Here is a 27,916-nt window from a genome sequence, read left to right on the forward strand (position 1 = left end):
GTCCAGCCACCCACTAACTCTGGACCGGGCTCCGCCTGCCTCGGCTCCTCCTGACGTGACTGTCCAGGGGGGGCGGGGGCGGAGGAGGCGGGGGCGGGGGGGGTCGAGATGAACTGGCGAAGCGTGGGCACGCAGCCGCCAAGTGCCCAAAGCCATGGCACCTCAGGCACTGACCTGGCTGTCCGGTGACTATCATGCTCTGGGTGATGCTGCCGGCATCTGTCACAATCTCGATCACTGTAGGGAGGGTCGCAGGGTCTGCCACAGCCACTCGGACACGGGGAGCTCCTGCCGTGGTCACCGCATCGGCGAAGGTGTCGTGCATAACCCATCCAAAATGGGAGCCCAAGTCCCTGACAATCGGCCGCAGCTCAGCAGCAAGCCCTGGAAAAACTAGTGTCACTGGGTGGCGAGGTATACGGAACCGAACATCAAAATCTGCTGCGCTGAATCCACGGTACCACGGGACTATCATGATAATCTTTCCATCCACCGATGTGGGGGAACCGGCAATCAGGTTGCTCGCAGCTTTCTCATTGGAGAGTTTGAGCCAGAAGATGCCCCTTCCCATAAGGGCCACCTCCTCAATATGGCCATCCTCTAGCAGGAGAGTGGACTGGAGCCAGTCCCTGATGGCTGCTCTGGAGGGAGAGTGTCCAATGACTCTACCGTAAACAGAGGTACGGGCAAAGTCAGTGGCAACCTCCTGCACACGGGATGATTGTTGCTCTGTCAGGATAACGCGGTAGGCATCTGGAGAGGGAGGGTCCGACTGGGCCTCCGGATCCGGGCAGGGGGCCGCCATACCGCCAAGACTAACTGCAAGCTTCCGATGAAGAACGGGCTGCCACCCCAAAAGGGGAGACGAAGCGGGAGGATGGCGCCTGGGTATGGAAGGGATGGTGGCGGAGGCGGAGGGTGGAGGCGGGTGGGGAAGTGAAGCAGAGGGGCGGGCGAAGCGAGGTGGGTGAACGGGGGGGGTCGGGCGGGGCGGGGTGAAGGGTACGGGGCAGGCGGGTGGCGCGGGAGGGCGGGGGGGATGTGGCGGAGGCGGAGGGGTGAATTGGAGGGCGGGGGAGCGGAGTGTTAATTTAAAAAAAAAAAAAAAAAAACGGGGGGTGGAAGGCGGAGAGGCGGGTGAGGGCGCGGGGGACGGGGGGGAGCGGGATGGAGGCGGGGAACGAGGGGGTCGGGCGCGGGGGACGGGGGGGAGCGGGATGGAGGCGGGGAACGAGGGGGTCGGGTGAGTGAGTGAGGCGGGTGAGCGAGGGGCGGGTCGGGTGAGCGAGGGGGGCGGGGAGGGGGCGAGGGCGGAGAGGCAGGGGGCGGGGGATGGGAGGTGACGAGCGAGGCGGAGGGATGGGTAGCGGGTGAGCGGGATGGCGGGTGAGGCGAGCGAGGCGGCGGGTGAGGGGGATGGCGAGCGGAAGGTGAGGATGGAGAGACAGGGGGCGGGGGGTGGTCGCGGCGGGGGGGGGGGGGTAGCTAGCGATGGGGGATGGAAGCTCGCAGGAGCGACGCGTTTCGGAACGCTGGAGGTTCACTTGGCATCCATTTATACAAAGTCTTCGTACTGAGTTTCTGTCGGCACTCCGGAGGTGAAGCCATGACGAAGGCTAGCACTAAAGGAAGGCAATTATGTGTACCTCTCAGGTTCTATTGTACATGATGTGTTTGTTAGGCCTGTGAAATAGATGTCAAATAGATGTGCAAACATACCATTAGACCTGTCAAATAGACGTGCAAACATACCAGCCACTTTCTCAGATAATTAGAATTCCTGGTGTTAAGGTGCCCTTCTAGCAAGTATCTATCTTCGCCCTGTTAATCACAGCTAGAGTACATTGATTCCTTTTGTGCTTAAAGCTCATAGGTTAGTAAGGAAGGATGTCTCATAATTGAAAGAGATAACAGGTGATTCCTTTACATAAAGACTGGACTTAGGTGGGTTTAAAAAATCTGTCTTACTAGAGAGGTGATGCTTGTCTTCTATTAAATCATTCATGTTAGTTTCTTAAATCTATTTCTCAGCTATCATGGCAAGACAGCCATGTGTTTTGTTGTAGAGTAGTAACCAAGGTGATTTGTGATTTATACTGGAATGCCATCAAGTACATTCTTTAGGCAAGCTGGGGCATGGCAGAAATGTTTCTTCAACTTAAAAGGTATTCTTACCAAGCTGATTAGTTTTTTGAACTGTCTTGCAGTGAAGAACCACAGAATGTAATGACTGCAATGAGGACAATCATGTGCCTAGTTTTGGAAGAAAGCGAGGAAATTCCAATGCCATTACTGGAACTGCTGTTAAGAAATTTGTTGAGAGACCGAGAGGTGCAGAAGCTTGAAAGACTTATGTGCGGATTGATGAAACTCCCCCCCCCCCCCCTTTTCCCCTCCCAAAAAACACACACAAAGAAGCCAAAATTCCCCTTCCATTTTTTTTTTCCCTCTCCTTTTAAGAAATGTTATTTTAAGAAATGTTGTCATTTAGCAAATACAATTTGGCAAGCTATGTCATAACTGTGATCTGCCATGATGGACATGGGACTTCAGGGAGTTTCTCCAGCTGCTAATCAGCTGGCAAGGGCTGTTGTTGAACGAGCCGCTACCCAATTGCAGCCATATATTACACGATTGAGATGTGGCCGAGAGGAATATCAGGACATAATCTATGAGCTGTATATATGTGCTCCGACCATAGTACTCCCTTTGTTTCCCAAGTTGACAGATGAGCTTCTGGTACGATGTTTACAATTTTTAAATAAAACCAATATTATGAAAGTTTGACCATTCCAGGTTCGACATTGTGCCAGAGTTCTGGAACTTGTCCAGAATTTCAGGCATGGCATCTAACTCATAGCTACTGGCTGCGCAGACGGACAAGCTAGAAGTGCGTCTAAGGGCTGTCAAGTTTCTTGGACGTTTATTTGCCACACCTGGCAGGCATTCACAACGATGCAGGCAGTTGTTTGTGGAGTTTCTTAAAAGATTAACCGACAAGGCAGTTGAAGTTCGACTTGCCGTTGTTGATTGCGCCAAGCAATGTATGCTGGCTAATCAAGATGGCCCTGAAGCTGGTGAAATCCTTGGTGAGTTTCATTAACCGTAAGGCAAGGATGAAAGTGATGAATTAAACCCAAATTGGTTAAGGCAAGTAGCTTGATTAATATAGAATGTGGAGATAAATTTTAGGTTTGATTTGATTTTTAATCTGTATCATGTACCAGATGCTTTAAGTGATCGCTTGCAAGACTATGACGATGAAGTCCGGACACATGTAGTGGTGGCTATCTGTGAATTTGCCAAGGCCAGGAAGTATCCAGAGTTATTACCTATGGAGGTCTTGAAACGGGTTGCAGAGCGACTCCGGGATAAAGAGGTCAAGATTTGTGATGATGTTTGCTGCTTCATTGATTCACAATCTTGTTTGCCTACTCAACCATGAATGTAACTCAATTTTCCAGTTTCGTGGCGCTCATCACTTATTTGCTGCAGATTTCGGTGAGACGAGAGACACTGCAGAAGCTTACAGAAGTGTACAGAACACTCTGTTTGAAGAAATTTGAAGGGTCAATTATTTCAGAGTCGTCCTTTTCGTGGATTCCCAGTAAAGTCATGAGATGTTGCTTTGACAAAGATTGCAAGGAGTTCAGGTGTTTCTCTGAAGCTTATTCGTAGGGTGTTTCATGTGTGTGGGGATCCACTTGCTTGTTCTGCACTGATGGCTTAATGTGCTGGCAGGCCACAAGCAATTGAGTTAGTATTCTCAGAAGACTTAATGCCCTCCGAACTTCCAGTCGAGGAGCGAGTGAAATATTGGATTTCTTTTTTTGCTGCTTTTGATAAGAATGATGTGAAAGCTCTTGAAAGGGTTTTGCTTCAGAAGCAAAGGTAAGCTGCAGTTGTGGAAGGCTATCAAGTGTGCTTGCAAGTGTAAAGATGTTTTACATTCAGTGCAGTATTGAATGCCTGTTTCGCCTGTTAACTTAGTCTGGCTAGTAAAGAAAATCCTGCAGTTATTTAAATATAGCTCTCAAAGCCCTTTTTTTTTGGTGGGCAGACTGCAACACGAGATGCAGAATTACTTGACCCTCCGTCAAAGGCTGAAGGTAGGAATGCATATGCTGATATTCCTACAGAGAACTCGATATAGTCACAGATGTGTGGTTATACAGTTAAATGGCCACTTTTATTTATGTTCAGTATTCTTTTAGAAAGTCTGTCCCATCTTTATGTATAATATGGAATGACATACTCCTCTTCTCTGTCATTTGTGTTAAATTTTTCAGGAAGAAGATAGTCAGGAGAACCAAAAGAAACTGCAGATTTGTTGCAAAGGCATGCTAAGCTCATTTGTGGATCCAGTGAAAGCAGAAGAACAGTTTCAGAAATTCAGCCAGCTGAAAGATAATAATCTGTTGAAAGATCTGACTGCACTGCTGGATCCGAACACCACTTTGTCTCAGTCTGTAGCTATCAGGGTAAGCTGATTATTCTTAGCAGTCCTTTTATTAGTGAGTTTTGGTTAAAATTGAGCCTTGGGAAAATTTTTAGTGTATATACCTATGAGTAGCTTGGATGCCAGCATAATTGCAAGCTAAATGATGGCGTTTTCGTGCAGGATGACATGCTCAAAAGACTAGGGGAAAAACATCCACAGAATGAGTTCATTAGAATTCTTGCAACCAAGTGCTCATACATACTCTTCGGCAAGGAGCATTTGAAGGCTTTATTGGCTGAGATAGAGCAGACCAGGGGATCAGATAAAGAAAAGATTCTTGAGGCTAGCATGGGTTTGCTTGTGGTGCGTGAGCTATCGAATACTTTTAAATTTTTATATGTGTATTTTCTATAAACAGACAGTTGGAGCAAGTTGAGCTTATGCTCCGATTTGGTTACCAGGCTTTTTTGTTTGCCTCTAGTGTGAGTTTATACTCTGATTTGTTTACCAGGCTTTTTTTTAAGTTGATGTACGGACTAACTGAATTGGCATTGCACATTGTACATTGCATCCAGTTTTTGCCTCTTCGTTGTGGAATTACAAGAAGAAGTGTAACAGTAAGGACTGGTAATGACAATGGTTGACAGAAAAAGGGGGGGCGGAGGGTAGTCAGGATAAGAGTTGAAATAAAAATTGTATATTCAGAAGTGTATTTAGGCAAAACATGTCTTCACAAACTTTGAAGATGAGGTGACCAACCCTATTCCAACACCCCCTCTCACTAACCCACATTGGCCAGATCCAAATCCGTTGATGAATATTTCCTGTGTCGTAGCCCTCTAGAACACTTTGGTATCGTCATAGTCCTTTCTTGGCTTTTCAACCAGTGGATCGTGTTCCGCCAAGTCCGGTTCCACATAAGCACACCAATCTGGTATACAGGTCCATCCAAGGTAGCACATGTTGGCACCACCACCACCAGTCACGAACCCGCCTTCGAACTTGAGCACTCCATGTACTAGCATCCTCAAACTGTGAGGATTAATATTTTAAAAGCTAAGATAAATAAGTAAATAAATGGATAAATAACTAATTATAAAACAACGATATTTAACTACTTCCTTCTGTTTGCATTGGTGTTTTATTTGTTTTCTTATATGTGCATTTTGTTTATTTTCATTCCCTTGTGTTAGCACTAGTTGTTGTTGTTGTTTTTTGGGTGAGTGTGTTGTGGTGGATTTTAATCTAATTTAACTGCTCTTGTTTTCTGCTTTGTTTCTTCTTTTTTGCTGTCAAAGTTTTTGGTTTGGGTTGAGATTTCAAAGTGTAGTAAGCATTGGGTTTACCTGAGAGATGCCAGAATCTTTTGAAACCCAGATGGAAGCTTATGCTTTGGTACTGACAGGCATAGTGTTGCTTGCTAAGAATTTTTTATTTTTCTGATTTATTCATAATTTTGTTTAAAGTCGCTTACAAACTTTATTCTTTCCTTTGTTCTTTTGCTTGTTTGTATATAAATTTTAATTTGTAAGATTGGATATATTCTATTTGTTATGAAGGTATATATAAACCAGATAGAGGTGCCATATATTGAAGACAATATGTTTGCTTGATTTAAAGTCTTGCAGGATATGGAATCAGAAGGGTGACCGAAAAGTTGTTTTCTCATATTCCAAAGCATATGGTTTTCTCTATTTTGAAACCTTACATTTTGGAATCTGAAGGTTTTGATAATTTAGAATTTTTTAAAGAGTAGTTGCCATAAAAGTTCATATCCTTTTTCATACAAATTAATTTCAATATGTTTTTCAACTTATACAGTAGCAAAAAATAAAGCATCAAGGATAGAGAAAGTGCTTCAAACGCCTTACATAACATGTTGACTTCAAACCTGCTGATTATGCTTCCACCTAATTGAGTATATGAAGTTCAAATTTGCCGTACACCATTATTCTCTCTTGACACTTCTTCGTGTCTGCATGCGGACAGACATGTGACTCATTTTGCCATGCAATTTCTTAATTCTTTCTACTTTCACTTGTAGGTAGCCAAAGTATATAATGACACATATCTAACTGTCTAATTTGTTATTGGATTTTAAAAATGTTTATGGGGTGGTTATTGTTGTCATGTAGCTTTGTTTGTCATGAGGACTCTCAATCGTTTAAATAGCTGCAATATTGTTTTTGAGCTCTAGACAGTTGATACTTGTTTTCACAGTTGAATGCATGTTTTTGGTAAATTGAGCTCATCACGTCTGCTTTTATTTTTTACTGGCTTCTGTGTAAGTAATTCTTTTTGAAACCAGGTAGTATCTTAGCTGGAAGCGTGATGAACTCTTTTTGGTTGCTTTCTGCAGGAGTTCACAAGTCATTTTCCTACTCTTCTAGAAGGTGCTGAGGATGATCTTATGCAGTTGCTGAAGGATGAAAATGAGCACATCAAAGGAGGAGTCGTGCAGATTCTTGCTAAGGCGGGGGGCACTATTCGTGGACAGTTTAGTGAAGGATCCGGGTGAGTAGACCATTGATTTTATCAAGACAGGAGGGAATGTGGCTGGATTTTTGGGATTAGCTGGTGCTTAAACCAAAAGTTTCTCTTAAAATTCTTCATTCAACTGAAATGTCAAGCTTTTCTTAATGCACAGTGTTGACTCCTGAAATTCCTGACCTTTGAAAGACACTGAAATCTATGGAAGCTTTTCCCTTTTCTGTTTGCTGGCATAGTCTTACTTGTGCCTGCTTATCAGCAAATCTTTTTCTTTTTTTCTTTTTGTATATATTTATATTTTGTTCTTGTGATTCTTACAAATCCTTTATTAGCGCTGCTTGAAAGTCAACACTCTGCTAACTTCAAAAAAGTGTCCTCCCAGTCACTGTCGAACACTCATCCCATCCTGCCAATCAATTTTGGACACTAATCCCCTCCATTAACTCTTTCTATTCTTGGGTTCTCTCTCTCTCTCTCTCTCTCTCTCTCTCTCTCTCTCTCTCCCCCCCCCCCCTTCCCCCATCTATCAACTATTGATCTAGTCCATAAAGTTAAGAAGGCAGTGCTGTGGAGCACATCATGTGCTCCCTTGTTTTTTGTCTTTGTATATACTTATCTTCCTTGCAAGGGGTGTTTCTGATTCCTTGTTCATGTGACCGGGAAATTCTTACTTTTTACGTATTGTCCCATATGGCCTTAATAAATTTTCTCCAATTTGAACTTTTCAGTCATTCTATCATCTGTGCTCCAATCTGACCTTAATCCCTCATTCTTATTAATTGCAATTACAGGTCTGTTGATTTGGTGCTCGAAAAACTCTGTATTGAGGGAAGCCGCAAGCAAGCTAAATATGCAGTTCAAGCGCTTGCTGCGATCACCAGTGATCCTGGATTGAAGGCACTTTCAGCACTGTATAGGGTAGGCCATCTACATGAGCTATGGATCATATTCCTTGAAATGTGCTTCTGTTTTCGACAATGTGAGGTTGATTGGTAGTGTCAATATGCCATATATGCTTGGCCATAACTTACACTTTTAGTTTGTCTTTTCAGAAGCTTGTTGATCTCTTAGAGACTGGTGCACATCTTCCAACTGTCCTACAGTCTTTGGGCTGCATAGCCCAGCATGCAATGTCAGTTTTTGAAACACGTGAGGAAGATCTTGTTAATTTTCTTGTGCGGGACCTTTTCAGAAGGGATAGTGTAAGTCCTGTACAATAATTTGATTGTGTACTGAATGTCTGATTTGTCGGTTTGTGCTGATCATCAGTTTTGCATGACTTGGCAGGCGGAAACAGAAGATATGAAAGCTGATCTACATGATGCCAGTGAAGTGACTCGATTGAAGGTATACAATGTCGCTGATAGCACTTGTAGGAAGTCGTGTGGTATGTGTGCATGCTCGTGCGTGCGTGTGCGTGTGTGCGTGAGTGCTCCCATCTGTTTGTTTATCTGTCTATCTATCTATCTCTGTCAGGCATGCATGCAGGCATGTATGTGCATATATATGCACACATTTATATCATCTCGTGTGTGTGTGTATAGAGAGTTTTCGCAAAAAAAAGTGTGCGCGCTTGTTGGGGAGAGAGAGAGAGAGAGAGAGAGAGAGAGATGTCTGCGAGAGGCCTCGCGGGCCTATGAGACAAAGTGCGAACCCAAGAAGTACCTCATACAAGCCACTGAGGGCTGAATCAAAGGGTTCACTAAGACCCTTGCTGAAAGCAAAAGCTAACATACTAACATGCTCATTTAGTGAGCAAAGCAAGACACTAGAGTAGCAAAGTAACATAAGCGTGTCAGGCACTCAGGGCTAGCACTCCTAGTACATGCTCATGTTCCACATATCCAGGTAACTTGGTGGCACTCTGATGAGATGTGAGAAGCTCTCGTATCTGTGTCTGTCGAGCTGTCTCGCGACGTGGGGGGGGGGAGAGAGAGAGAGAGAGAGAGAGAGAGAGGCCTCGTGGGCCTATGGGACAAAGTACATCAAGCAAAAAGTAACTCATACAAGCCTCGAAGGGCTGAAGCAAAGGGTGCGCCAGGGCCCTTGTTGAGAACTAGACTATGCTAAAAAAAAGATGAAAGAGCTCAAACAACGAGAACACAAATTCAAGCTGAAAGCTGTGGCTCAGGAACCGAAACCCGGCACTGTAGTGGCTCTCTGGTGGACCGCGAGAATATCTCAGATTTGCATCTGTCGAGCTGTCTCGTGCTATGGTGGGGGATGTGGTTGTCTTGATCTCTGGATCCGATGGGCTATTGCAGTTTAAGCATGCCTTCTGCTCTTCCCTTTACTCGTGGATCTTTAGAGCTTTCAGATGTTGGACCCTTCAAACATGCCAAGGAGGATTCTTAAATGGGGGAGATAAGCAGAGAGCAGCTATTTACAGTGGTTCGACTGATGCTAATCTACACCGGACTGGTTGATAAACTACAATATCAACCGAAGTAAGGAGGTAGGAAATCTAGGATTGCAAAGTCCATGCAGGAGTCACAACGGCCAACTGGAGGTGAAAATCTAAAGGGACCATTCCATCCCATCTTGAAATTCGTTTTGAGAGGCCCCAATTTAGGATTGTAGAGTAATAAGAGCATACCCTTCTTCAACTTCTTAGGCACAACATGCCTATCTGCGGTTGAGCTGACATGGCATGCTTATCTGGTACTGTAGCTAGCATTTTGTATAAGCATCCTTCCTTATCTTTTGCAAGTGCTGTAATGAAAGTTTCGGTAGTCCTTTGACTGGATGAGGATGCCCCCCCCGCCCCCCCTCCCCTTTTTTTTAAAAACACACGCACACACGCACAAAAAAAAAAAGGGTCCGTGATGTATGGCGCTGGGAGTAGGGCCAACTGTATAATACGGTTGATCTCATCACATGGGACCCATCTGTATACCCGTCCCCCATATGTATACCCTGACTAGCTAACCATGTGGATATGCGTGCGTACCAGGCCATGCAAACCTAGTGTCAACCTTGGTATTCTCGATCTAGTAACCCTGTGGACATAAGTGAGTGTCTAGAAGATGGCATCAATATGGAGTGGGGTCGTGGTGGGAACGCTTCTTGCACGATTTGATGGGGGGCTGAGGGCGTACTTCAAAGCGTCTTGGACCCCATAATCTCTTAACCTCTCGAATCGTCGCCACTCGGTCGTTGATAGGTCACTCCCCAGAAGGTTGATGCATACATGGTTTTCGGTCTCACAAGAGTATCGATGTAGCCATCCCTTTGTCAAGGGTCTCGGAAGTGTGTTAGAAAGTTTTGTTGTTCTAGCCAAGCTAGGGCTTCCTGTCCTCGTGTGAGTCGTGCCCTAGTTGCATGGGTCATTGTGAAGACTAGTCCTCGTGTGAGTCGTGCCCATAATCTCTTAACCTCTCGAATCGTCGCCACTCGGTCGTTGATAGGTCACTCCCCAGAAGGTTGATGCATACATGGTTTTCGGTCTCACAAGAGTATCGATGTAGCCATCCCTTTGTCAAGGGTCTCGGAAGTGTGTTAGAAAGTTTTGTTGTTCTAGCCAAGCTAGGGCTTCCTGTCCTCGTGTGAGTCGTGCCCTAGTTGCATGGGTCATTGTGAAGACGACTCCCGCAATATGACTACACAATCTCCACTGGCTCCCCTCGATAAGTGAATCTGTGTTGATGAAGCACTAGTAGCCCTTGAGGCGTTGAAAATCATAACCTTGGTCTTGCCAAGGTTGATTGTTAAGTAAGTCTCTCTTTCTGTGCAAAACGCCTCTAGGGCCTCTAGGTGTCTCTGTAGGCCTGTTGGTGAAGAGGATAGAAGGTGCTTGAACTGAGATGTTGTAATCGTACGAGAAACCCTAAAAACGAATCACTTCTGGTAGCAACACAGCCTGGATCCGCACTTTTCTGCAGATAATCACCAAGATAGATTTTGAATTTCACAGATAACAAGAAAAAACAGCATCTAATAGCTTCATTAGATGGGAAGCAAAAGCATATTTCTTTTGAGAAACAAAACAAACTGAGAGGGGAGAAAAAACAGAGAATACATACACTAGGTCGTGAACGCCCCTGAAGGTCTTTATTAGGCTACCTGCCCAAAAGCATGGGCTCTAGAAAGTTGGGGCTTGCTTTTCTTTATAAAGTTGGCCTTTGGGCTTTATTTTCCCAAATTTGGCGCTGAATTTCGTTTTTGACTCTAGGGGGCCCTTTTTAAAGTGGAGAGTCACTTTCTTGGTGCTTTTGCTCGTGGGACCTGCTTTTTGGCACTTGCCTCTTAAAATTTGGGCCTTGTTGCACAGGTTCTACATATTCGATAAACAAAGGCCAATACTTTAACCCATTATACATTGGACAAATGCATGCATTCTGATTCTTGGACTATTCTGAGTCCCTTGTGGGCGTTCCCACAGTTTTCTTAATCAATGCAAAGCAAAGAAAAATAAAACTCTTGCGAGTTAACCGAAGTTAACTTTCTTTGACTGAAGTCAATCTAGTAAAGATTTCTCTTTTTTTCTTGGGATAATAGAACTTCGTGACGAATGTCGTACAAAGATGTCGCATAAGTGTGTCACATATCTGTGTCTGTTATGGGAATAGATGACTTCCCCTTAGATAGGAGTCCCCATGCAAAGGTGGGGTCACCTACTCAATTAGATCGAATCACCTCATCTATCCTATGTGAGAGGAATGCCCGTGTGTTTTGTCTGACGTCGCTGTGTCTCAGACCTCATTAAATGTCCCAAGGCCTGCTCCCGTATGAGGTGAGATCTCATCTCTTGGAACTCATCATCAAACCATGTATTCTATGTCATCTTACCAACTGAAATGCGTACTATGGATCAAGTTGTGGGGAATGATCTGGTGGCATCATCATTGATCATTAATATAAGTGTCTCTGAGGTATGGGTGAGGTTTGCATCAAATTTAAAGGAGGTTGCTGTTGGAAAGTTCACCTCCCCATCTATAAGCCCCCATATGAGAAGAGCATTTGGGGGGGGGGGGGGGTGGACCTAGGTTTTGAGAGAAGGCCACATGGGCAGCGCTATGGCTGCCATGGGGGTAGAGATCAGAGAAAGAAAGGAGCCACTGATGTGGCGACGATGTCAGCAACAGTACGGGGGATGCCACGTGGCTGTACGGGGCTGGAAGGAGCCTTGCAAGAGGCAGAACCAGCAGGGCAGCACAGGCGCCTGCATATGTCTGATGGAGGGGGAGCCAGCAAGCCTGGTCAGCCATAGAAAGGGCTGGTAGCGCTTGTCAGAGACAGCCTACCAGGCCTGAACCAAGGCAGGACAGGAGGGTCTGGACCTTGCAGCAAAATGGAGGGCTTTATGACCTGGAACAAAGGCTTGGAAAGGGCTAGTGAAAGCCCTTATACAGGGCCCTGGTTGGGAAGCCAACCAGGTCAGGTTTCTTGGAGCAGACTGGTTGGCCATTGAGGGGCTGGCTGCCAGTCGGCTATTTTGACCAGGCCTTGGGGCCTATAAATGGAGAGGCCCGGGGCCTCATAATTCATCCAACAGTTCAGCAGAAAGAGGAGCAGACAGGAGCAGCCTGAAGGCATTCCCTTGGGCCTCATCTTCGAGGTGGAGGAGAGTTGAAGGTGTGCTGCAAACTGAGCTCCCTAGGGGCTGGACCTTGGCTGTCTTCCAAGGCAGCGAGGTGTTGTGATATGGACAAAGAGTCTACATACGCTCGAGGTGGAGCACTCAAGGCTCAAGTGTAGAAATATATGGCAGATAGTAGGATTACCTTGTGGTAAGATTAAAGGACCACACTCTGATGGGACTTTAGATCTATCTCTTTTGTATTGTGGCGCTTTGGATGGAAATATATTGTTTTGATGGTTTCTATATTTGGCTGGATTATTGTCTATTGATGAGTTTGCACATCTATTTGATGCACATTAAGTAAAGAAGCTTGTGATTCCACACCCTTTGAATCTGAGTCGGACTCCTTCCACTTGTTTTTCCGATCCACCACCTTCTTTTTGCAATCCTTCGCAAAATGACCTAGCGTGTCACAATAGCACTTCTTCTGCTTCCTCTTGGAATTGTCGTCGTCATCAGAGTCATCCTTCTTGGACTTGCCATTGTTAGACTTGCCCTTCCCTTTGCTAGCGTAATCCTTAGCCAACAACGCCTTGTCTTCTTTGTCGTTGTTGTAGAACTTCTCCCTAGCTTCTTCCTGTAGTAGTAACGGACCCAAACTCCTCAAAAGTCAGAGGTTTGGTCCTCTGTCGTGCTGTCACAGTCGTAACAAAGCTTTTGAAACTCCGACGTAGCCTCCTCAATACCATCAAGGCCAAATGGCACGAGTCCATTTTCTGACTAACTGATGCCAGTTGATCCCTCACCACCTTGACCTTTGTCAAGTGGTCATGTGCCGAATCTCCCTCATCTATATTCAGGTTGTAGACCTGATGCTGAAGAAGTAAGATTCGGGATGTGTTATCTTTCTCGTTCAAATCCTTCAGATTGGTTCACGCCTCTACTGATGTGTCTGCCATTTGGATGTGAGGAACTCTGTTTAAGTAAAGAAGTTTGTGATTCCACACCCTTTGAATCTGAGTCGGACTCCTTCCACTTGTTTTTTCGATCCACCTTCTTCTTTTTGCAATCCTTCACAAAATGACCTGGTGTGTCACAATAGCACTTCTTCTGCTTCCTCTTGGAATTGTCGTCATCATCAGAGTCATCCTTCTTGGACTTGCCATTGTTAGACTTGCCCTTCCCTTTGCTAGCGTAATCCTTAGCCAACAACGCCTTGTCATCTTTGTCGTTGTTGTAGAGCTTCTCCCTAGCTTCTTCTTGTAGCAATAACGGACCCAAACTCCTCAAAAGTCAGAGGTTTGGTCCTCTGTCGGAACAAACTGAAAAACAAGTCAGTCTTGGCCGTGGGACTTAGAACAGAATCAGAAACCAAAGCGTGGTATAGTGACGGCTCTTTGGTGGGCTGCGAAGATGTCTCGTATGTGTGTCTGTCGAGCTGTCTCGCGTTGCGGCGGGAGACCTGGTCTCCTCACTCTCTGGACTTTTTGAGCTATGTCCAGAGTGACCTCTCGTCTCTGTCAGTCTCCCCTGAGGAAAGCTGTGATAGGTCGGACCTCAATAGAGTGTATTCTGGGGACTCTCTGTCACGCATGTGGTCTCTCCGCCCCTCTTAGTGGTATTGTGCCGGTTGCTCATCGAGACTGCTCTCATGTCGGCTAGCTTCTCCTCCACTCCATTGTGTCCTGGGGCTGACATCAAATGTATAGAAGTTTGTGACGTGTTGCTGTGCCCGGTCATCTTCTATGTCTTGTGGTGGTTTGGCCATCCCCTGTTGCTTTCTGATCTGTCGCAAGAGTGTCTCCCTGTGCCGACGCATCTCCATCAAATAAAGCCCAATACAGATCGACTCATGGAAATGGATCAGTCGTGACAGGGCCGAAGCCACTCCCCTCCAAGTAGAGACAGTGGTAGCACCCTCGGATCTCGTAGTCCTCTAGTCTATCCTTGGAAGATCGCATCCCCAAAACGGTGCTGCATACATGGCAGTCGGTCGCACTAGTGTGTCAAAAAGCGAGCCCTTCGTCGGTGGATCCTGGAAGTGCGCCTAGAAGCACTGTCGCTTTAGTCTAGCCAAAACACTACGTCGTCATGTGAGCTGTGCTTGGGTTGCATGGGTCATCGTGAAGATGGGTCCTGTGAAGACTGCTCCCAAATATGTGTACGACTGCACTATCTCCACTGGCTCGCCACGATAGGTGAACCTAAGTTGGCGAATCATTGCTCGTGAGGTGTTGAAGATCATAACCTTAGTTTTCCCAAGGTTGACCGTCAGGTCTCTCTTTGCAAGATGCCTCTAATGCCTCCAGATCTCTCTGCAGCCCCTTCGTCGAAGAGGATATAACAATATCTGTATGAGGAGATCACCTAGTAATGAACCTCACCCCCTAGGCGATCTATGAAAGATGTGATCTCATTGATGTAGAGTCCAAAGAGAGTCGGTGAGAGAGGGCAGCCCTGCTTCACCCCAATGGTGCTCTTGACCCAATCTGATAGACCGCGTGGAGCACGGACCTTACCTCTGATTGACTCATGTAGGCTCATCACACCCTAGATCAGCGTCTTTGGAATCTGCATCCCTTGTAGTCTCCTGATCATGCAGGATCATGGGACAGTGTCAAAAGACTTTCGAAAGTCTATGAAACATGTGTAGACTTTCTAATGTCTGAACCTCGCCTCCTTAATGAAAGCTCTCATAGTGAAAATGTGGTCTAGAGTAGAGTGCTCCCTCCTGAATCTTGCTTGCCCTAGTGCTCGTTGCCCCCGTGTCTCTGCATGACTAGTGATCTCCCTCTCTAGTATTGATCCATTGATCTTGGCCAATGTGTGGCCAATCACGAGGGTGCGATAGTTCTTGGTGTCCATGAGGTCTCTTGCTTTGTGTATCGGTATGATAGTGGTGGTGCTCCATGCCGGTGGGAAGCCGTGACAAACTGCAAGGTTAAACATATGTGCAAGAATTGGTGCTAGAACCTTTTGCTATTTGCGAAGTGCTCTGTCTGAAGGCCCTCATGATCCTGTGCTCTGTGTGTGTGTGAGAGAGAGAGAGAGAGAGAGAGAGAGAGAGAGAGAGAGAGAGAGAGAGAGAGAGAGAGAGGTGAAGGTAGAACTTTCTCAGAACTGAGGTTTTTTGTGGAGGGAGGGACATGTTATGACCCACTGAGCTGAACAAATTTTCAGCTGCCAATAAGATACCTTTCTCTTTGGGGTGAAGGTGGAACTTTGTCAGAACTGAGGTTTTTTGTGTATTGCAGATATTTGGTCTGAAAACGCTGGTCAAGAGTTTTCTTCCAAGCAAGGATGCCCATCAAATGCAGAGGATCAAAGGGGTGTTTGGAATTTTAGCAAAGTTTTTGGAGTGTGGGGAAGTTTCAGATGAAATCAAATCAAGGTAATTTCACTTCTTTTTGGGTGTGGGTTGCTTCTAATTAGCATTGTGCGCATGAAATGGTTCTCTCTTTATTTGCTTCACAGTTTCTCACTTAGTTGCTACTCAAACATCTGACTTTCTACTCACTTGACAGTGAGGTGGATAAGGCACACCTCCGTCTAGCAGCTGCCAAAGGAATATTACGCCTTTCAAGGCGATGGGACAGTCAAATATCACCCCAGCTATTTTTTTCCACTGTATCGGTGGCTAAGGTAAGGATTTTTTTCTTTGATTTTGTTGCTCTGCTTGTCGTGAACAAACTGATTGATTCTTACTTGTTACATGCTTACATTTCAGGATTCCTCAGCTCATGTGCGTAGGCAGTTTTTGGGGAAAGTACACCAGTTCTTGAAGGAACGAGCGATACCCCATAAATATGCATGTGCTTTTGCTCTAAGTGTCTTTGATAAAACTGAAGATCTTTTTGCAGAAGTAAGGGCCTCAATATGAGAAATAAATTCTCCTTGTTCAGCAGGTTGACGCTCCGAAATGTATGTTTAGATGGTGGATATAAAGACCTCTTTTTGACTGTTTGCAGGTCAGGCAGTACGTCCTTGACTTTGTTGAAACTTCCCGTCGAGATGCCCGGCTGAGGCAGGCTTCTGTTTCTGGGCAGTCGGATGCACCCTTGATAACCTACTACCCAGAATATGTACTTTTCTATCTTGTCCATGTTCTTGCACAGTCAGCTGAATTTGTCCGTATAAGTGATGGAGGTCCAACCTCGGAAGCATTAGATCCCTTCTTCAAGTAAGACCTGTGCCTTATTGATGTGATTCAAACAACACTACACATTTTTTTCTCTCTCTCTTTCCGTTTTCTCATTTGGAGTGCGGGTATGTTCAATAATGGTCTGTAAGTATTTTTTATTTCCCCAGGGTGTTAGGTTTCTTTATTTGGGCATTGTTAAATCAAGATGGAGAGGGTCGCTACGAGAGCAAAAAGGAGGAGCTTGATAATGTCTCAGTAATTCTTGCCATATTTCGTGCAATGAAACATGCTATAGATGCAGTTGACGACTCAAGAAGTGAGGTATCGATGCTTGCAATTGTGTGACTGTGCTCTTTGCTTTGATCTCACTTGCCTGTTTTTCTCACTCCTTGTTTCTGTTGTTGCAGAACACTCACATTCTTTGTGACATGGGGATTGTGATTACTAAAGACCTGGCAGGGGGCGACCTTTCTAAGGTGAATGATGTAGGGAGTATCATCCTTCCCCAGTCAATATACAAGGCCGTTGAGGGTGCAGAAGAGGGCATGCAAAAGGTGATTAGCAGTGCACATTCTTTTGTTCAGTCGAACATTTTTGTAGCTGCTGTTGTTGTTTTGCTTTTTGTCAGGACTGGTTCCTACTATGCTTTTGGCCTGTTTCTCGTTAAGGGAAAGCTGTTCATTATCCTGATGCAGTACGGATGTGCCTGTGATTTAATAGTAGTGACCTGTTAATGTTAACAGCCTTATTTGTATTTGCACAAAGTAAAAGTACATTCGATGTGCATAATCTTTTGAATCCGTAATTCATCTAAAAGGAAAGTCTTCATTATTTTGACGTGAAGATTGGACGTGCCTGTGCTTCAATAGCTCAAGTGTAGCAACCTGGTAATGTTAGCAGTCTTATTTGTTACACATTGTAAAAGTATTTGGATAGGCATAGTCGTCTGCATCTGTAATTCCTGCCTAGCAATCTAAGCTCTTCTAGATGTCTAATCTGTCAAGATTTTGCATTTAAGTTTTGACAGTGCAGGCATGGTTGGGGTATTTAGTTTCGTTTTTTGCTCGATAATTTCGCTCTACATACTACAATGGATTGAGATAGCAGGGCTTGATTGTACATGTCTGTGATCAGGAGGATGGGTCCCATCTGCCAACTAGTTTACGAGAAGGCGACGCTCTTTTCCGGATGAAAGCCTCATTGCCTTTCCAGCTGGTTCTGGTAATGTAGACCTGTCAGCTGTTTGACAGCTTTTAAATGCAAAATCTGCAATTGTTTGTCAATCGTATTGGTCATTGTGAGCTTGCATTACTGTTATTGTAAAGGAGATTTGGTCAAAGCATATATTTAGATGTTTTATCATTGCCATGTTGCTTACCTTTGCAGGCGACAAGTCCTGGTGTAAAGCAAGGAAGGGCTGATAACGGCTCTTCAGAAGAGGAGGAGATCAAGGCATCGCATAAACGAATCAAGGTTACTGGGATGTTGGAGGGAATTGCAGAAAAGGATGCCAGTTCGTCTCCCAAGCCTTTGCAGGCAAAAAGTCCTGGTGTAAAGCAAGGAAGGGCTGATAACGGCTCTTCCGAAGAGGAGGAGAACAAGGTTTCACATAAACGAATCAAGGTTACAGGGACATCGGAGGAAAAGCGTTCCAAAGCCAATGAAAGGAAAGAGCCTCAGGGGCGTAAAAAGAATCAAAGGGAGAAAAATAAGCCTACAGAAACTGCTACAAAATTGGAAGAAACAGGTGCAGATGCACAGAAATTGGCGACACCGACTTCTTCTAAACGGAAACGAGGTCGATCAAGTAAAGAGAACGGAGAAGTTTCTTCCCCTGATGTAAAACGTGGGCGATCAGAGGAGACACTTTCGAGCGTGTTATCTGAGAAGCGAAAGCGAGGGCGACCAAAGGGAGGCAACAGAAAGGATGACTTATTGCAGGATGATGATGTGCCTTCTGCTGAGATCGAATCCAAGTCTGCAATCACTACTACTGAAACAGGTGGGAAACCTGAGCCTGAGACTCCTGGGTCTAGTAAAAGACCAGTAAGGATATCAATAAAGAAGCTTAAGCCAGAGTCTGCACAAGAGTCACCTGTGGGGAGTCCGCAGCTTGGACAACAAGGTGTCATACCTGAATCTGCTGACGGCAACAAGCGTGAAGGTCGTCGTGCAAGAAAGGTAGGGTGGAGGAGAGTGTGGAATGTAAGAAGGATCTTGTTTTTAGGAGTCAAGATCTTACTTCTTTTATTTCCTGTGGTAGGCTGTGGATGGCAGGCGAAGTGAGGGAGGTGACAAGGCTGAGGCTTCGGTGACCAAGAGTCCTCGTGAAACCCCAAGGAGATCAGCTAAGAAGATTAACATTTCTGGATTAGAGGTTTGCAAGAAGCTCACCATTTCCAAAAGATTTCTGCATCATTATTTTGATCTGTTGCCTTTGGTGTGTGTACCATAATGTCTATTCTTTCTTTTATAGAGTCCTGACTCAAAGGAAGATAAGACGGATGTTGAAAATGAGAAGCTCGTGGGTTGCAGAATAAAGGTCTGGTGGCCCATAGACAAGAAGTATGTACATGATTCTTATCTTCATTGTCTAGATATTGGTTTAGTCGACCTGGGTAAAGTAATGTATAGTAACACAGAAAGTAACATGTAGAGTCATAAAAATTTGTTAAGTTGGTTTATTTCAGCTATGTGGATTGTGCACTCATGTGTGCGTGCGTGTGTGTGTGTGTGTGAGCCGACATCTGATGTAATTTCTCTGTACTTTTTTACTGGTCATATACTTGTGAAAATCAAAGATGTTAATCATCTTTTTGAGTGCACATATTTTTCCCCTTCTCACAATCTTCATGTGCAGATTCTATGTGGGAGTTATTGAGTCATTTGATGCATCCAAAAAAAAACACAAGGTAGGTGACACAGGAAATTGTGTATTTGTCTTAGAAGGATACCTTTGGAAAAGTGTCAGGTCTCCATTTCTCTCTCTTACATGTGCAACCATAAGATCCCAGCAAGAATCAAGTTTGGGTTTTCCCCCCCCAGGTTGTCTATGAAGATGGAGATGTGGAAGTACTTAAGCTGGATAAACAACGTTGGGAGATTCTCGATAGCAGTAATGAACTAGCACACGATGTGAGTACGATGTTGATATAATCCTATTTCCCAATGAATTAGATGACCTTTTTTGTAAACGTTTTTCAATTTACCATGATATTTCAGGATCAACCAGGATCACCTTCAACGCCAGCTCCATTGCAGCAGAGCCCGTGAGTGTTGAATCTATATTGATCCTTCTCAATTGGATTTGACTGGAAAATGGGCATGTGCTTTTACAATACATTTGTTAAGTTGTGCAGGGATGCATAAGGCTATTTTTGTCACTCCTTGCCTTGGTGTACTTGGAATGTAGATGTGAGATACAGACTAATGGATGTTAACATAATCCTGTGTATGTGTGCATGATATGCTGTTATTATGCATGCGGGAAATGTATGTTGTAAAAGTCTATAATTGGCCCTCTTCTGCTGTCTGAAACTATGAGTACACATTTTTTTTTTGGTTTTGCACAAGAGGCCCAGAGTAATTCCTTTGCATGCGTGAAAGAAAAGTGGTACGCTTTATATTATTTGGAAATCTCTTACCAGCCCTCAACTTTTTGTTGCTGTCTGGAATGATAGCAAACGATTTTTTGTTTTGCTTTAATCGGCAAGTTGTAGTTTTTCGTGTGTATCAACAAAGGAGTGCAGCTGATAAAGAAGTTTGACCCCTTCTCTGTCCAATTGTATACTTGCTGAAGGGTTATTGATTGGGGACTGTATTGGCATGCTATGCACCCTACTCTAAACGAAGTGTTTGTGCTGAACCTTATATAGGCAGGCTAAGAAGAAAACGGCTTCAAGTGCAAAGGGCCAGGTCAAAAGGAATGTGAAGGGAGAGTCTCCCCAGAAAAGGTAAGCATTTTGTCCGTGCAGTTTTGTACCTGTGTTATGTTGCTGAATTAATTGTATTGCTGGTGTACCATTATTGCATCCCCTTGTTGTCTTGGAACAGCATTGCAAGCTCACCCAAGCCTCGCAAGGAGGCAAAGAATGAGGGTGTTGATCATGTGAAGAGCTCTGAGGCAGGCCCAAGTGATGGTTTGGACCAAAATGAAGACACGGAACTGTATGGCAAGTCAAGACACAAGGATGCTGATGGGGAGCAGACACCAAATACAGGTTCAGATGGCTGTCTGTGTACTTCCTGTTCACTTCCAATTAAGGAGAAAATTAAGGATCCCCCCTTCAAAATTCTAAATCTCATTGGGTGAAGGAAAAAATTTAATTACCAGATTCACTTATATTGGCTATTTTTAAATTTAAAATGAATTGATTATACAAGTATATGTTTACCTATTTACATGTATGTATATGTAAAGCGCATCTCTTATACTTAAGTTTTAGATTGATGCAAGCTATCGTATGTATATGTGGAAGCCTCAACAGGTTGCTGTGTTTGTATGTAGGATTTATGCTAAAAGCATGCACAATAGTCTCGTGATTCACCGTGGCTTTAATTATAAGAAAACCAATAGGGTATTCATGAAGATCAGCTCTTGCTAAATGGTTATATGTGTGTGTGTGTAGATAGCACATACACACTTTTTTTTTGGGGGGTGAATTTTTTAATGCTTTATATTACATAGAAGCTTCCCCTGAATGAGGAGCCCAACATGACATCAGACACACACACACACACGCGCGCGTGTGTGCGTGCGTGTGTACGTATAGGCTATGATGATACTTGTAGGTCTAGGCTGCCCTGTTGGTCTGCTGCTGGGATTCCTGGCGCGCGCATGCGTGCATGCGTACGTATAGGCTATGATGCGCGCGTGTGTGTGTGTACGTATAGGCTATGATGATACTTGTAGGTCTAGGCTGCCCTGTTGGTCTGCTGCTGGGATTCCTGGCGCGCGCATGCGTGCATGCGTACGTATAGGCTATGATGATACTTGTAGGTCTAGGCTGCCCTGTTGGTCTGCTGCTGGGATTCCTGGCTGCTGAACTGAGCCACTGAAGGCCCAAGAGCAGGATGAAGAATGAGGGCTAAGGGACTGCCTTTAATAGGCCCCTTGGGCCCCTGAAATGGCCGACTGGTGTACCCGACCCCTGCTGCTACTGCACCAACTGAAGGCTCTCCATTGACCCCTGCATAGTCATTGACCAGCCACATGGCTGCTGATGTCGTCGTTGACATGGTGCCTGCTGTGCTGATGCCATTTGTTGACTGGGCTGTAATCCTCTTATCAATTTCCTGCGCTGTTCACCTCTCTCAATTTTCATGTAATTTGCAGACAAATTCTCTCTCTCTCTCTCTCTCTCTCTCTCTCTCTGTGCAAACAACTAGGGCCCATGACAACATTTCGGGCTGGACCGCCCCAAGGTATTTTATTACTAGAAGGATTTTGTACAGAGAGTTCAGCGTAGAGCTGTGTTCAGAAATTCAAAAAGTGCAATATTTACAAGAGCTCAAGGCTCCCGGATTAGAGGCAACATGCCACTTGTCCAATTTCTAGCCTAATTCTAATCCCATGTCCTTGGGTAAGGTCCTCTTAGCACTTGGTCTCGAGAATAACTCCTAGTCGCTCGCGAGGCTCTGCAATGCCCAAGTCTAGAACCTTCCTTATACCTGCAACAATTAAATAAAGCGCATAACCATGGCACCCATTTATTGTTAGCGCTTTGCATGCAAAAAATCAACTCTGGACTAATCCTAGTCATTGTGGGCGTCCCCACTGAACACATGTGCGCACATAACAAAAAATGATTGGTGAATTTGGAATCCCTGTGGGAACAATGATACGGGACATGCCACACGTGGGATACCACCATTTGAGAAAAAGACAAGATGTGTCTTGTGCGTCAATGGTGCCCTTGCATGGAATAAGCATGACAAATCTGTGAAACCTGTCAACAATGGTTAGGCACACGGTATTCCGGGTACCAATAGCTGGTGGAAGGTCTGTAACAAAATGCATGCTAATTTGCTCAAAAGGCTGATCTGGAATCTCAAGGGGCTGAAGTAATATTGGCAGCTTCTCGTGGGATACCTTCACTTCCAATGAGATACATATTGATGAACATCATTACGTAAATGAGGCGAGAAAAATTTACGCTTGATCTTCTCGAGAGTGCTTGCAACTCCTCTGCGTCCGCCTGTTGAAGAATCGTGAATATCATAGAGAATTGTAGCATGGTATGGAGGCAACACACATAGGCGTCCTTTGAAGAATAATCACCTGTCATGTCTATCATAGTCGTCTGGTCGTGCTTCAGCATGACTTTGTACGGTGTGTTATGATTCGTATGGTAACAGTTGCGCACTGTTAGAGAGGACTCCTGTTCTATGGAAATAAAGGTGACCATCCCTCGTCTGCTAAGAGCATCTACCATAACATTCTCTGATCTTGGTTGATACTTGATCATGCTGCCAAACTGGTGAGATGTCTGGGTCCATTTGGTCTGGCGATCAGACCATTGATGGTCTGAAGCCACCACAAGGCCTGATGATGTGTTTGGATTGTGAATTCTTGACCATATAAAACATTTTTCCATGTCTTGAGGGCATGGATGACTGCACATAAATCCTTGTCGTACACGGAGTATCTGGTCTCTGCGAGAATCAACTTGTGTCCATCAAATGCGACTGGGTGATTGTTTTGCTGTAGAATTGCTCCAATGGCATAATCACTGGCATCGGTCTGTACATCTAAGGGTTGATCCCATTGTCCCAATGCTAGGCATGGTGCAGTAATGATTGCCTACGTCAGCCGGTCGAAGGTTGAAAGAGCTGCTGGAGTAATGGTGATAGGCTATTTCGTTTTACTTCTTGTAGAAGGTCAGTGAGAGAGTCCTTGATATGTTTCCTATATGCCTTGCAAATGCCACCTGAGCTATGGTAGGCACCTCTCACTCCACCACTATATCCTTCACCTTATGTGGGTCCATGCGGACACTTATTGGAGTAATGATGAACCCCAAGTAATGTACTTCCTCCAAGCAGTGGATGTACAACTTGTTGTCCTTCAAAAGTTGAACCTGCTGAACGTGCTTTACATGCTATGCTGGACTCTTTGAGAAAGCTAGAATGTCTTCTATTCTAGAAACACAAAGACACTCTTACCCATTAAAGGTTTGAAGATCTGGAGCAGCATACAATTGAAGGACGTGGGTGCCCTTGGGAGAAGACCGAAGGGCATCATGACGAACTCATGCTAGGCTTTCTCCGTACAGAAGGCCATCTTTTGGATATCCGGCTCATGAATCTGGATGTGGTGGTGACTCTTCAGATCAATCTTTGAGAACATCTTGGTCCCGTCAGGCACTCCAAGATGTAGTTGACGTTCCTGGATCATCACCCCTCAGCAAGCATCCTTACCGTCTCAGTAAGACGATGGAGAAGGAGCTTGAATATTAGTTGGATGAGTTGTTACGCAGTGGCTTCATCTGTCCAGCGTATGCAATTCCGATCTGTTTCATCAAGAAGAATGACAACTCAGCTCGGATGTGTGTGGATTACTGCACACTGAATAAGCTGACCATCAAGAGCAAGTTCCCCATGATGGTCCTCTGGCCGGCTCGGTGGTAAAGTTGGAGGAAGGCTGGATGTGAGGAAAATTTCTTGGTACTGTTGAAGCAAAGCCTCTTGTTCGGGGGTGGTGGTAAATCTGGAGGAAGGCTCGATGTGAGGAAAATGTCTTGGTACTGTTGAAGCAAAGCTTCTTGTTCGGGGGTCTTGGCTCGAACTTTTGTACTGGTTGAGTTGATGTAGACTATGTATGCCTCGTGTGCTATTTGGATTGTGGAAATCAAAGCATGAGGCAAAGTGTTCTTGAGCCAAGAGATGAACTTACCATGATGATCCTGTCTTTAGAGTGGCTGTTGAGGCCACCTTGTTGCTCTCCACCTAAGCGATGGTATCTGAGGAGGTGAGAGACAACCTGGCTCGCTGAACGGCTTTGCTAAAATGATGCTCTTGGAACTCCCTGAATCTACAAGAATAAGGATTTTTTGGTTGCCAAGCTTCCCTTCTCTTTGTGGTTTTGATAAAAAACTTCTTGCTTTGACTCCACCAATTGACGGCTTGATAGGAACATCCTTTCCATTTGAGGACTTTGCACTCGTCTTCCAGAGATTTTTCTTTTAGGTCATAGAAAGGGATGCCCTTTTGTTTCTTGTTTGATCGCTGATTGGACTCTCCCATCCGAATTGGAATGGCAAGGACACTCTCGTAAGTAACTCTTTGCGTGCTGAGAGTCTTCATTGGTCGAAGGCTTTGATGCCCCCTCTAGCCTTACAAGGGTCTCGTCGCTCTGGTCAAAAGGTATCTGGCGTGTGGATGATGTGCTTGATTCAGCTGGTATAGTCATCTCTTTTTTCTACAGTTGTTAGAAAGTTTGCTTTGGGACAACATTATAAGCCTACATGGCGTTTATATCACTGATGCTCCATGATTTTCAGCCAGCATGTCGTCTTGAGATCCTTGCCGCTTTAAAGATTGGGTGTTTCAATCAGATGATTGTCTTTGCCATGCACTACCATTAGTTGATATCACGGTTGCAGCTTTATATAAGGTCTTGTTGCCTCCTTGGCATTCTCATCATGCCAATGCATCTAGTACATGGCACGGAGTCTCGGTGGTGGCGCAAAAGATTGCAGCACATTTCTTCGACAAAAGTTTTTCTTATGGTGGGTTATCCTTGGGGTTCTTCCCTTTGGAAAGATTTTAGCCTGTCGCCATATTGCTCCTGCCGCTTGTCGATGATGCCTGTCCACATGCGAGTCTATGCCGCATCTGTTTTGGCATTGCCTGGAGTCTCGAGATTTCTTGTTCTTTCTACAACGGCTCTGCTTCAGGACCGTTTTTCCATTGCTTCCTTTGGCAGGAGCTTCCGAGATATGATCTTTTTTTCGATTGGGTTTGTGATTGGCCACTTTGGATCCTCTGGAAGGACTGTAACCATCAGGTCTTTGGTGATCAGTTCTTCCATGCCTCGCTACGACATTCCTTTTATGATTGTGTGCATGCATGGGACATAGATTATCCTGCTTTCTTGTCAATTAATGATGTCTTCTGATGTTTGTTATTTTTAGTCCCTTTCTTTGGGACTTTTTTCTGTAATAATAATGACACATGGATTTCACCTCAAAAAAATTTGTGTGTGTGTGAGAGAGAGAGAGAGAGAGAGAGAGAGAGAGAGAGAGAGAGCACTCCATGAAATGTTGTTATGCGATTGTTGTCCAGCATCAAAGGGAACACCAAAATCAGTCCGGCGGTCAGAGAAGAAAGCTTCAGCACCGCCTACTGGGAAAGGGTCTAAGAGCGCTCCTATCAAGCAAGATGATGGAGCAGAGGGAAGTCCTTCGCCAACAGCATCCAAAGACTCGGATGATGTACCATTGGTATGTTGTTTTTGGCCTGCCCTCCTAAGGGTAGGTCTTAGTAACGAGTTTCAATCTTGAAAACAAAAAATGTTTTTCATTTGTGATTATTTGGAGTCTTCATTTTGTGGCTACCTGGCTGTGTGCCACGTCTGCTTGTTTAGCATCATTCTTTTTTGGTCATTCATCTCTCCTCCTTGTTGGGCAGGCCCGTTGAATCCGATTCACCTTGTTTCAGCGATTTTTTCTTTTCTCCTCCCTTTTTAGAATGGCCTGTAATTAGAAAAATCTTTGACATACAGGATGCATGGAAGAGCTCAAGGCGGAAGGTCCATTAGGATTGGTACTTTTTAAAAGCTTAGGTGATATAGAAGAGGCTTATTTTACATGTGGCAGATCTTTCAGCTGGTATGTTCCGTGAACCACTTGTTTATCAAGGATTATGTCAGTGAAGGCAGATGACAGGGTTTTTATTCCCTTGGGAGCCTTTGGGCTGATACGATGTCAAGTTTAGAAATTGATGTATGCAAAGTCAAGGGTTGATCCTAAAAAATATGTTTGAATGTAGGAAATTGGGCTTCACTTCTGAAGACTTCTTTTTTGAGGAATTAGCTGATTGGCATTGGATATTTTTTAAATGTAAGAGGCGAGGCAATTATCAGCTTGTAAAAGAAGAGACGATGTGAAATTCTGTGCAATAGTGACTGGAGGGTGATATCTCCTATGGCTGTTGCAATACTGGCACGGGAAATGGGGCTTTCATGCATGTACGTGTAGGCATAGCCTATGTGCACGTTTCAGTTCAGAGAATGTACAGAGTGATTATTCTGCATGCCTGGAAGAGATGATGAGAACTATTACATGTAGAAGCTGTATCTATCCTGCAGAATCATACGTCAAATTGGATTTTCAGTGCGGTTAAAAACCTCAGATATGGCACAGTGCATCATATCGATATGTGATCACAGTCAGCCTAGAAATTTTGCGTCCTGTGTATTTTCCACAACTTGTAGGTCATACTGGAAATCGTGTTCTGTAGGCAGTTTTTGTATGATACTTAACAGATGCTGTAAAACCTATAGAAAGTGGAACATTTGCTTGATGGTCTAGCAGGTTTTATGGGACAGTTGTAAGATAGAGGAGGTGCTTTAATGATTATTTTTAATCGTTTGGGATGCATGGAATACAGTTCTTGAGATGTATCCTCACGACATCAGAGTTTCTGTAAGTTTTATACTCAAATTCAATATCAAGCTCAGTACAACCTGTGCAAGATTTTGATGAGCTCTTTTGTGAAGGGAAAGATTGTAATGGGTCAAATTCGGTTGCCTAGCATTTCACTTTGTGGCAATTAAGAAATGCATTTAAAGGCTACAGAATTCTGGGCTTATATTCAATGTTATGGGGACATTGTTGGATGAAGGCTTGCTGCTGCAAATCTCCAATTTAGTTCTTTTCAGATCGGGCCTTGTCTTTTCTTGGCATTAATAATACTAGTTTAGTTCTGAGAAACATAGACACTGATAGTAGTACCAGGTTGAGATCCTACATGATGTATTCCGCCAGATTATTTGACCCGGCTCCCTTTGAAAGTTGTTTGAGCGTTCAATTCCGTGAGCAATGTTTTAAGATTGATAGCTATTCTTGTATAAATGCTGTTTCTTTAGGTTTTGATTCTAAAGGGTCTTTGATCGTGAAGTAGCGATGGTTTCTCTAATATATTGGGAGTGGTACATATGGGATCAAAATATTTGGTTACTTGGTCTGAAATTCCTTTTGCCCTTTGTTGTGAGCAACAATGCTGTGATTCTTATTCTTGTGTATGGTTTTCTTAAGGTTATTCTCTCATTCTTAGGTGCCCACGACATCGGAAAAAATAAACTTGATTAATTAGAAGCAGA

General features: G+C 44.5%; 1 protein-coding gene across 2 annotated transcripts in view; it reads left to right on the forward strand.

Moving 5' to 3' along the window:
• The window catches only part of LOC147905454 (binding protein), a 50,197-nt gene extending 22,637 nt beyond the window's left edge, over nucleotides 1–27,560 (forward strand). The window contains exons 4-34 of one of the 2 annotated variants that reach the window (XR_015540784.1): nucleotides 2,208–2,331; nucleotides 2,554–2,739; nucleotides 2,876–3,089; nucleotides 3,228–3,379; nucleotides 3,496–3,653; nucleotides 3,742–3,891; nucleotides 4,061–4,109; nucleotides 4,290–4,481; nucleotides 4,622–4,804; nucleotides 6,801–6,955; nucleotides 7,723–7,849; nucleotides 7,984–8,133; nucleotides 8,219–8,278; nucleotides 15,707–15,843; nucleotides 15,977–16,094; nucleotides 16,180–16,314; nucleotides 16,421–16,632; nucleotides 16,761–16,914; nucleotides 17,001–17,147; nucleotides 17,728–17,814; nucleotides 17,980–18,774; nucleotides 18,857–18,970; nucleotides 19,070–19,158; nucleotides 19,454–19,505; nucleotides 19,639–19,728; nucleotides 19,816–19,862; nucleotides 20,469–20,546; nucleotides 20,647–20,813; nucleotides 25,879–26,036; nucleotides 26,318–26,423; nucleotides 26,584–27,560. Coding sequence is in view for 1 of the 2 variants with exons in the window: in XM_087372726.1 (XP_087228852.1) it covers nucleotides 2,208–2,331; nucleotides 2,554–2,739; nucleotides 2,876–3,089; nucleotides 3,228–3,379; nucleotides 3,496–3,653; nucleotides 3,742–3,891; nucleotides 4,061–4,109; nucleotides 4,290–4,481; nucleotides 4,622–4,804; nucleotides 6,801–6,955; nucleotides 7,723–7,849; nucleotides 7,984–8,133; nucleotides 8,219–8,278; nucleotides 15,707–15,843; nucleotides 15,977–16,094; nucleotides 16,180–16,314; nucleotides 16,421–16,632; nucleotides 16,761–16,914; nucleotides 17,001–17,147; nucleotides 17,728–17,814; nucleotides 17,980–18,774; nucleotides 18,857–18,970; nucleotides 19,070–19,158; nucleotides 19,454–19,505; nucleotides 19,639–19,728; nucleotides 19,816–19,862; nucleotides 20,469–20,546; nucleotides 20,647–20,813; nucleotides 25,879–26,036; nucleotides 26,318–26,353 (4,516 nt within the window). In the remaining variant the exon portion in view is untranslated. Of the gene's footprint in view, nucleotides 1–2,207; nucleotides 2,332–2,553; nucleotides 2,740–2,875; nucleotides 3,090–3,227; nucleotides 3,380–3,495; nucleotides 3,654–3,741; nucleotides 3,892–4,060; nucleotides 4,110–4,289; nucleotides 4,482–4,621; nucleotides 4,805–6,800; nucleotides 6,956–7,722; nucleotides 7,850–7,983; nucleotides 8,134–8,218; nucleotides 8,279–15,706; nucleotides 15,844–15,976; nucleotides 16,095–16,179; nucleotides 16,315–16,420; nucleotides 16,633–16,760; nucleotides 16,915–17,000; nucleotides 17,148–17,727; nucleotides 17,815–17,979; nucleotides 18,775–18,856; nucleotides 18,971–19,069; nucleotides 19,159–19,453; nucleotides 19,506–19,638; nucleotides 19,729–19,815; nucleotides 19,863–20,468; nucleotides 20,547–20,646; nucleotides 20,814–25,878; nucleotides 26,037–26,317 lie in introns of both variants that reach the window. The other variant, XM_087372726.1, reaches the window with a different exon arrangement.
• Nucleotides 27,561–27,916: the final 356 nt, after the last annotated feature.

The sequence above is a fragment of the Dipteris shenzhenensis genome, chromosome 1, assembly GCF_047967505.1.
Source record: "Dipteris shenzhenensis isolate YYH24624 ecotype China chromosome 1, Dip_SZ_1.0, whole genome shotgun sequence".
NCBI classification, from domain to species: Eukaryota; Viridiplantae; Streptophyta; class Polypodiopsida; order Gleicheniales; family Dipteridaceae; genus Dipteris; species Dipteris shenzhenensis.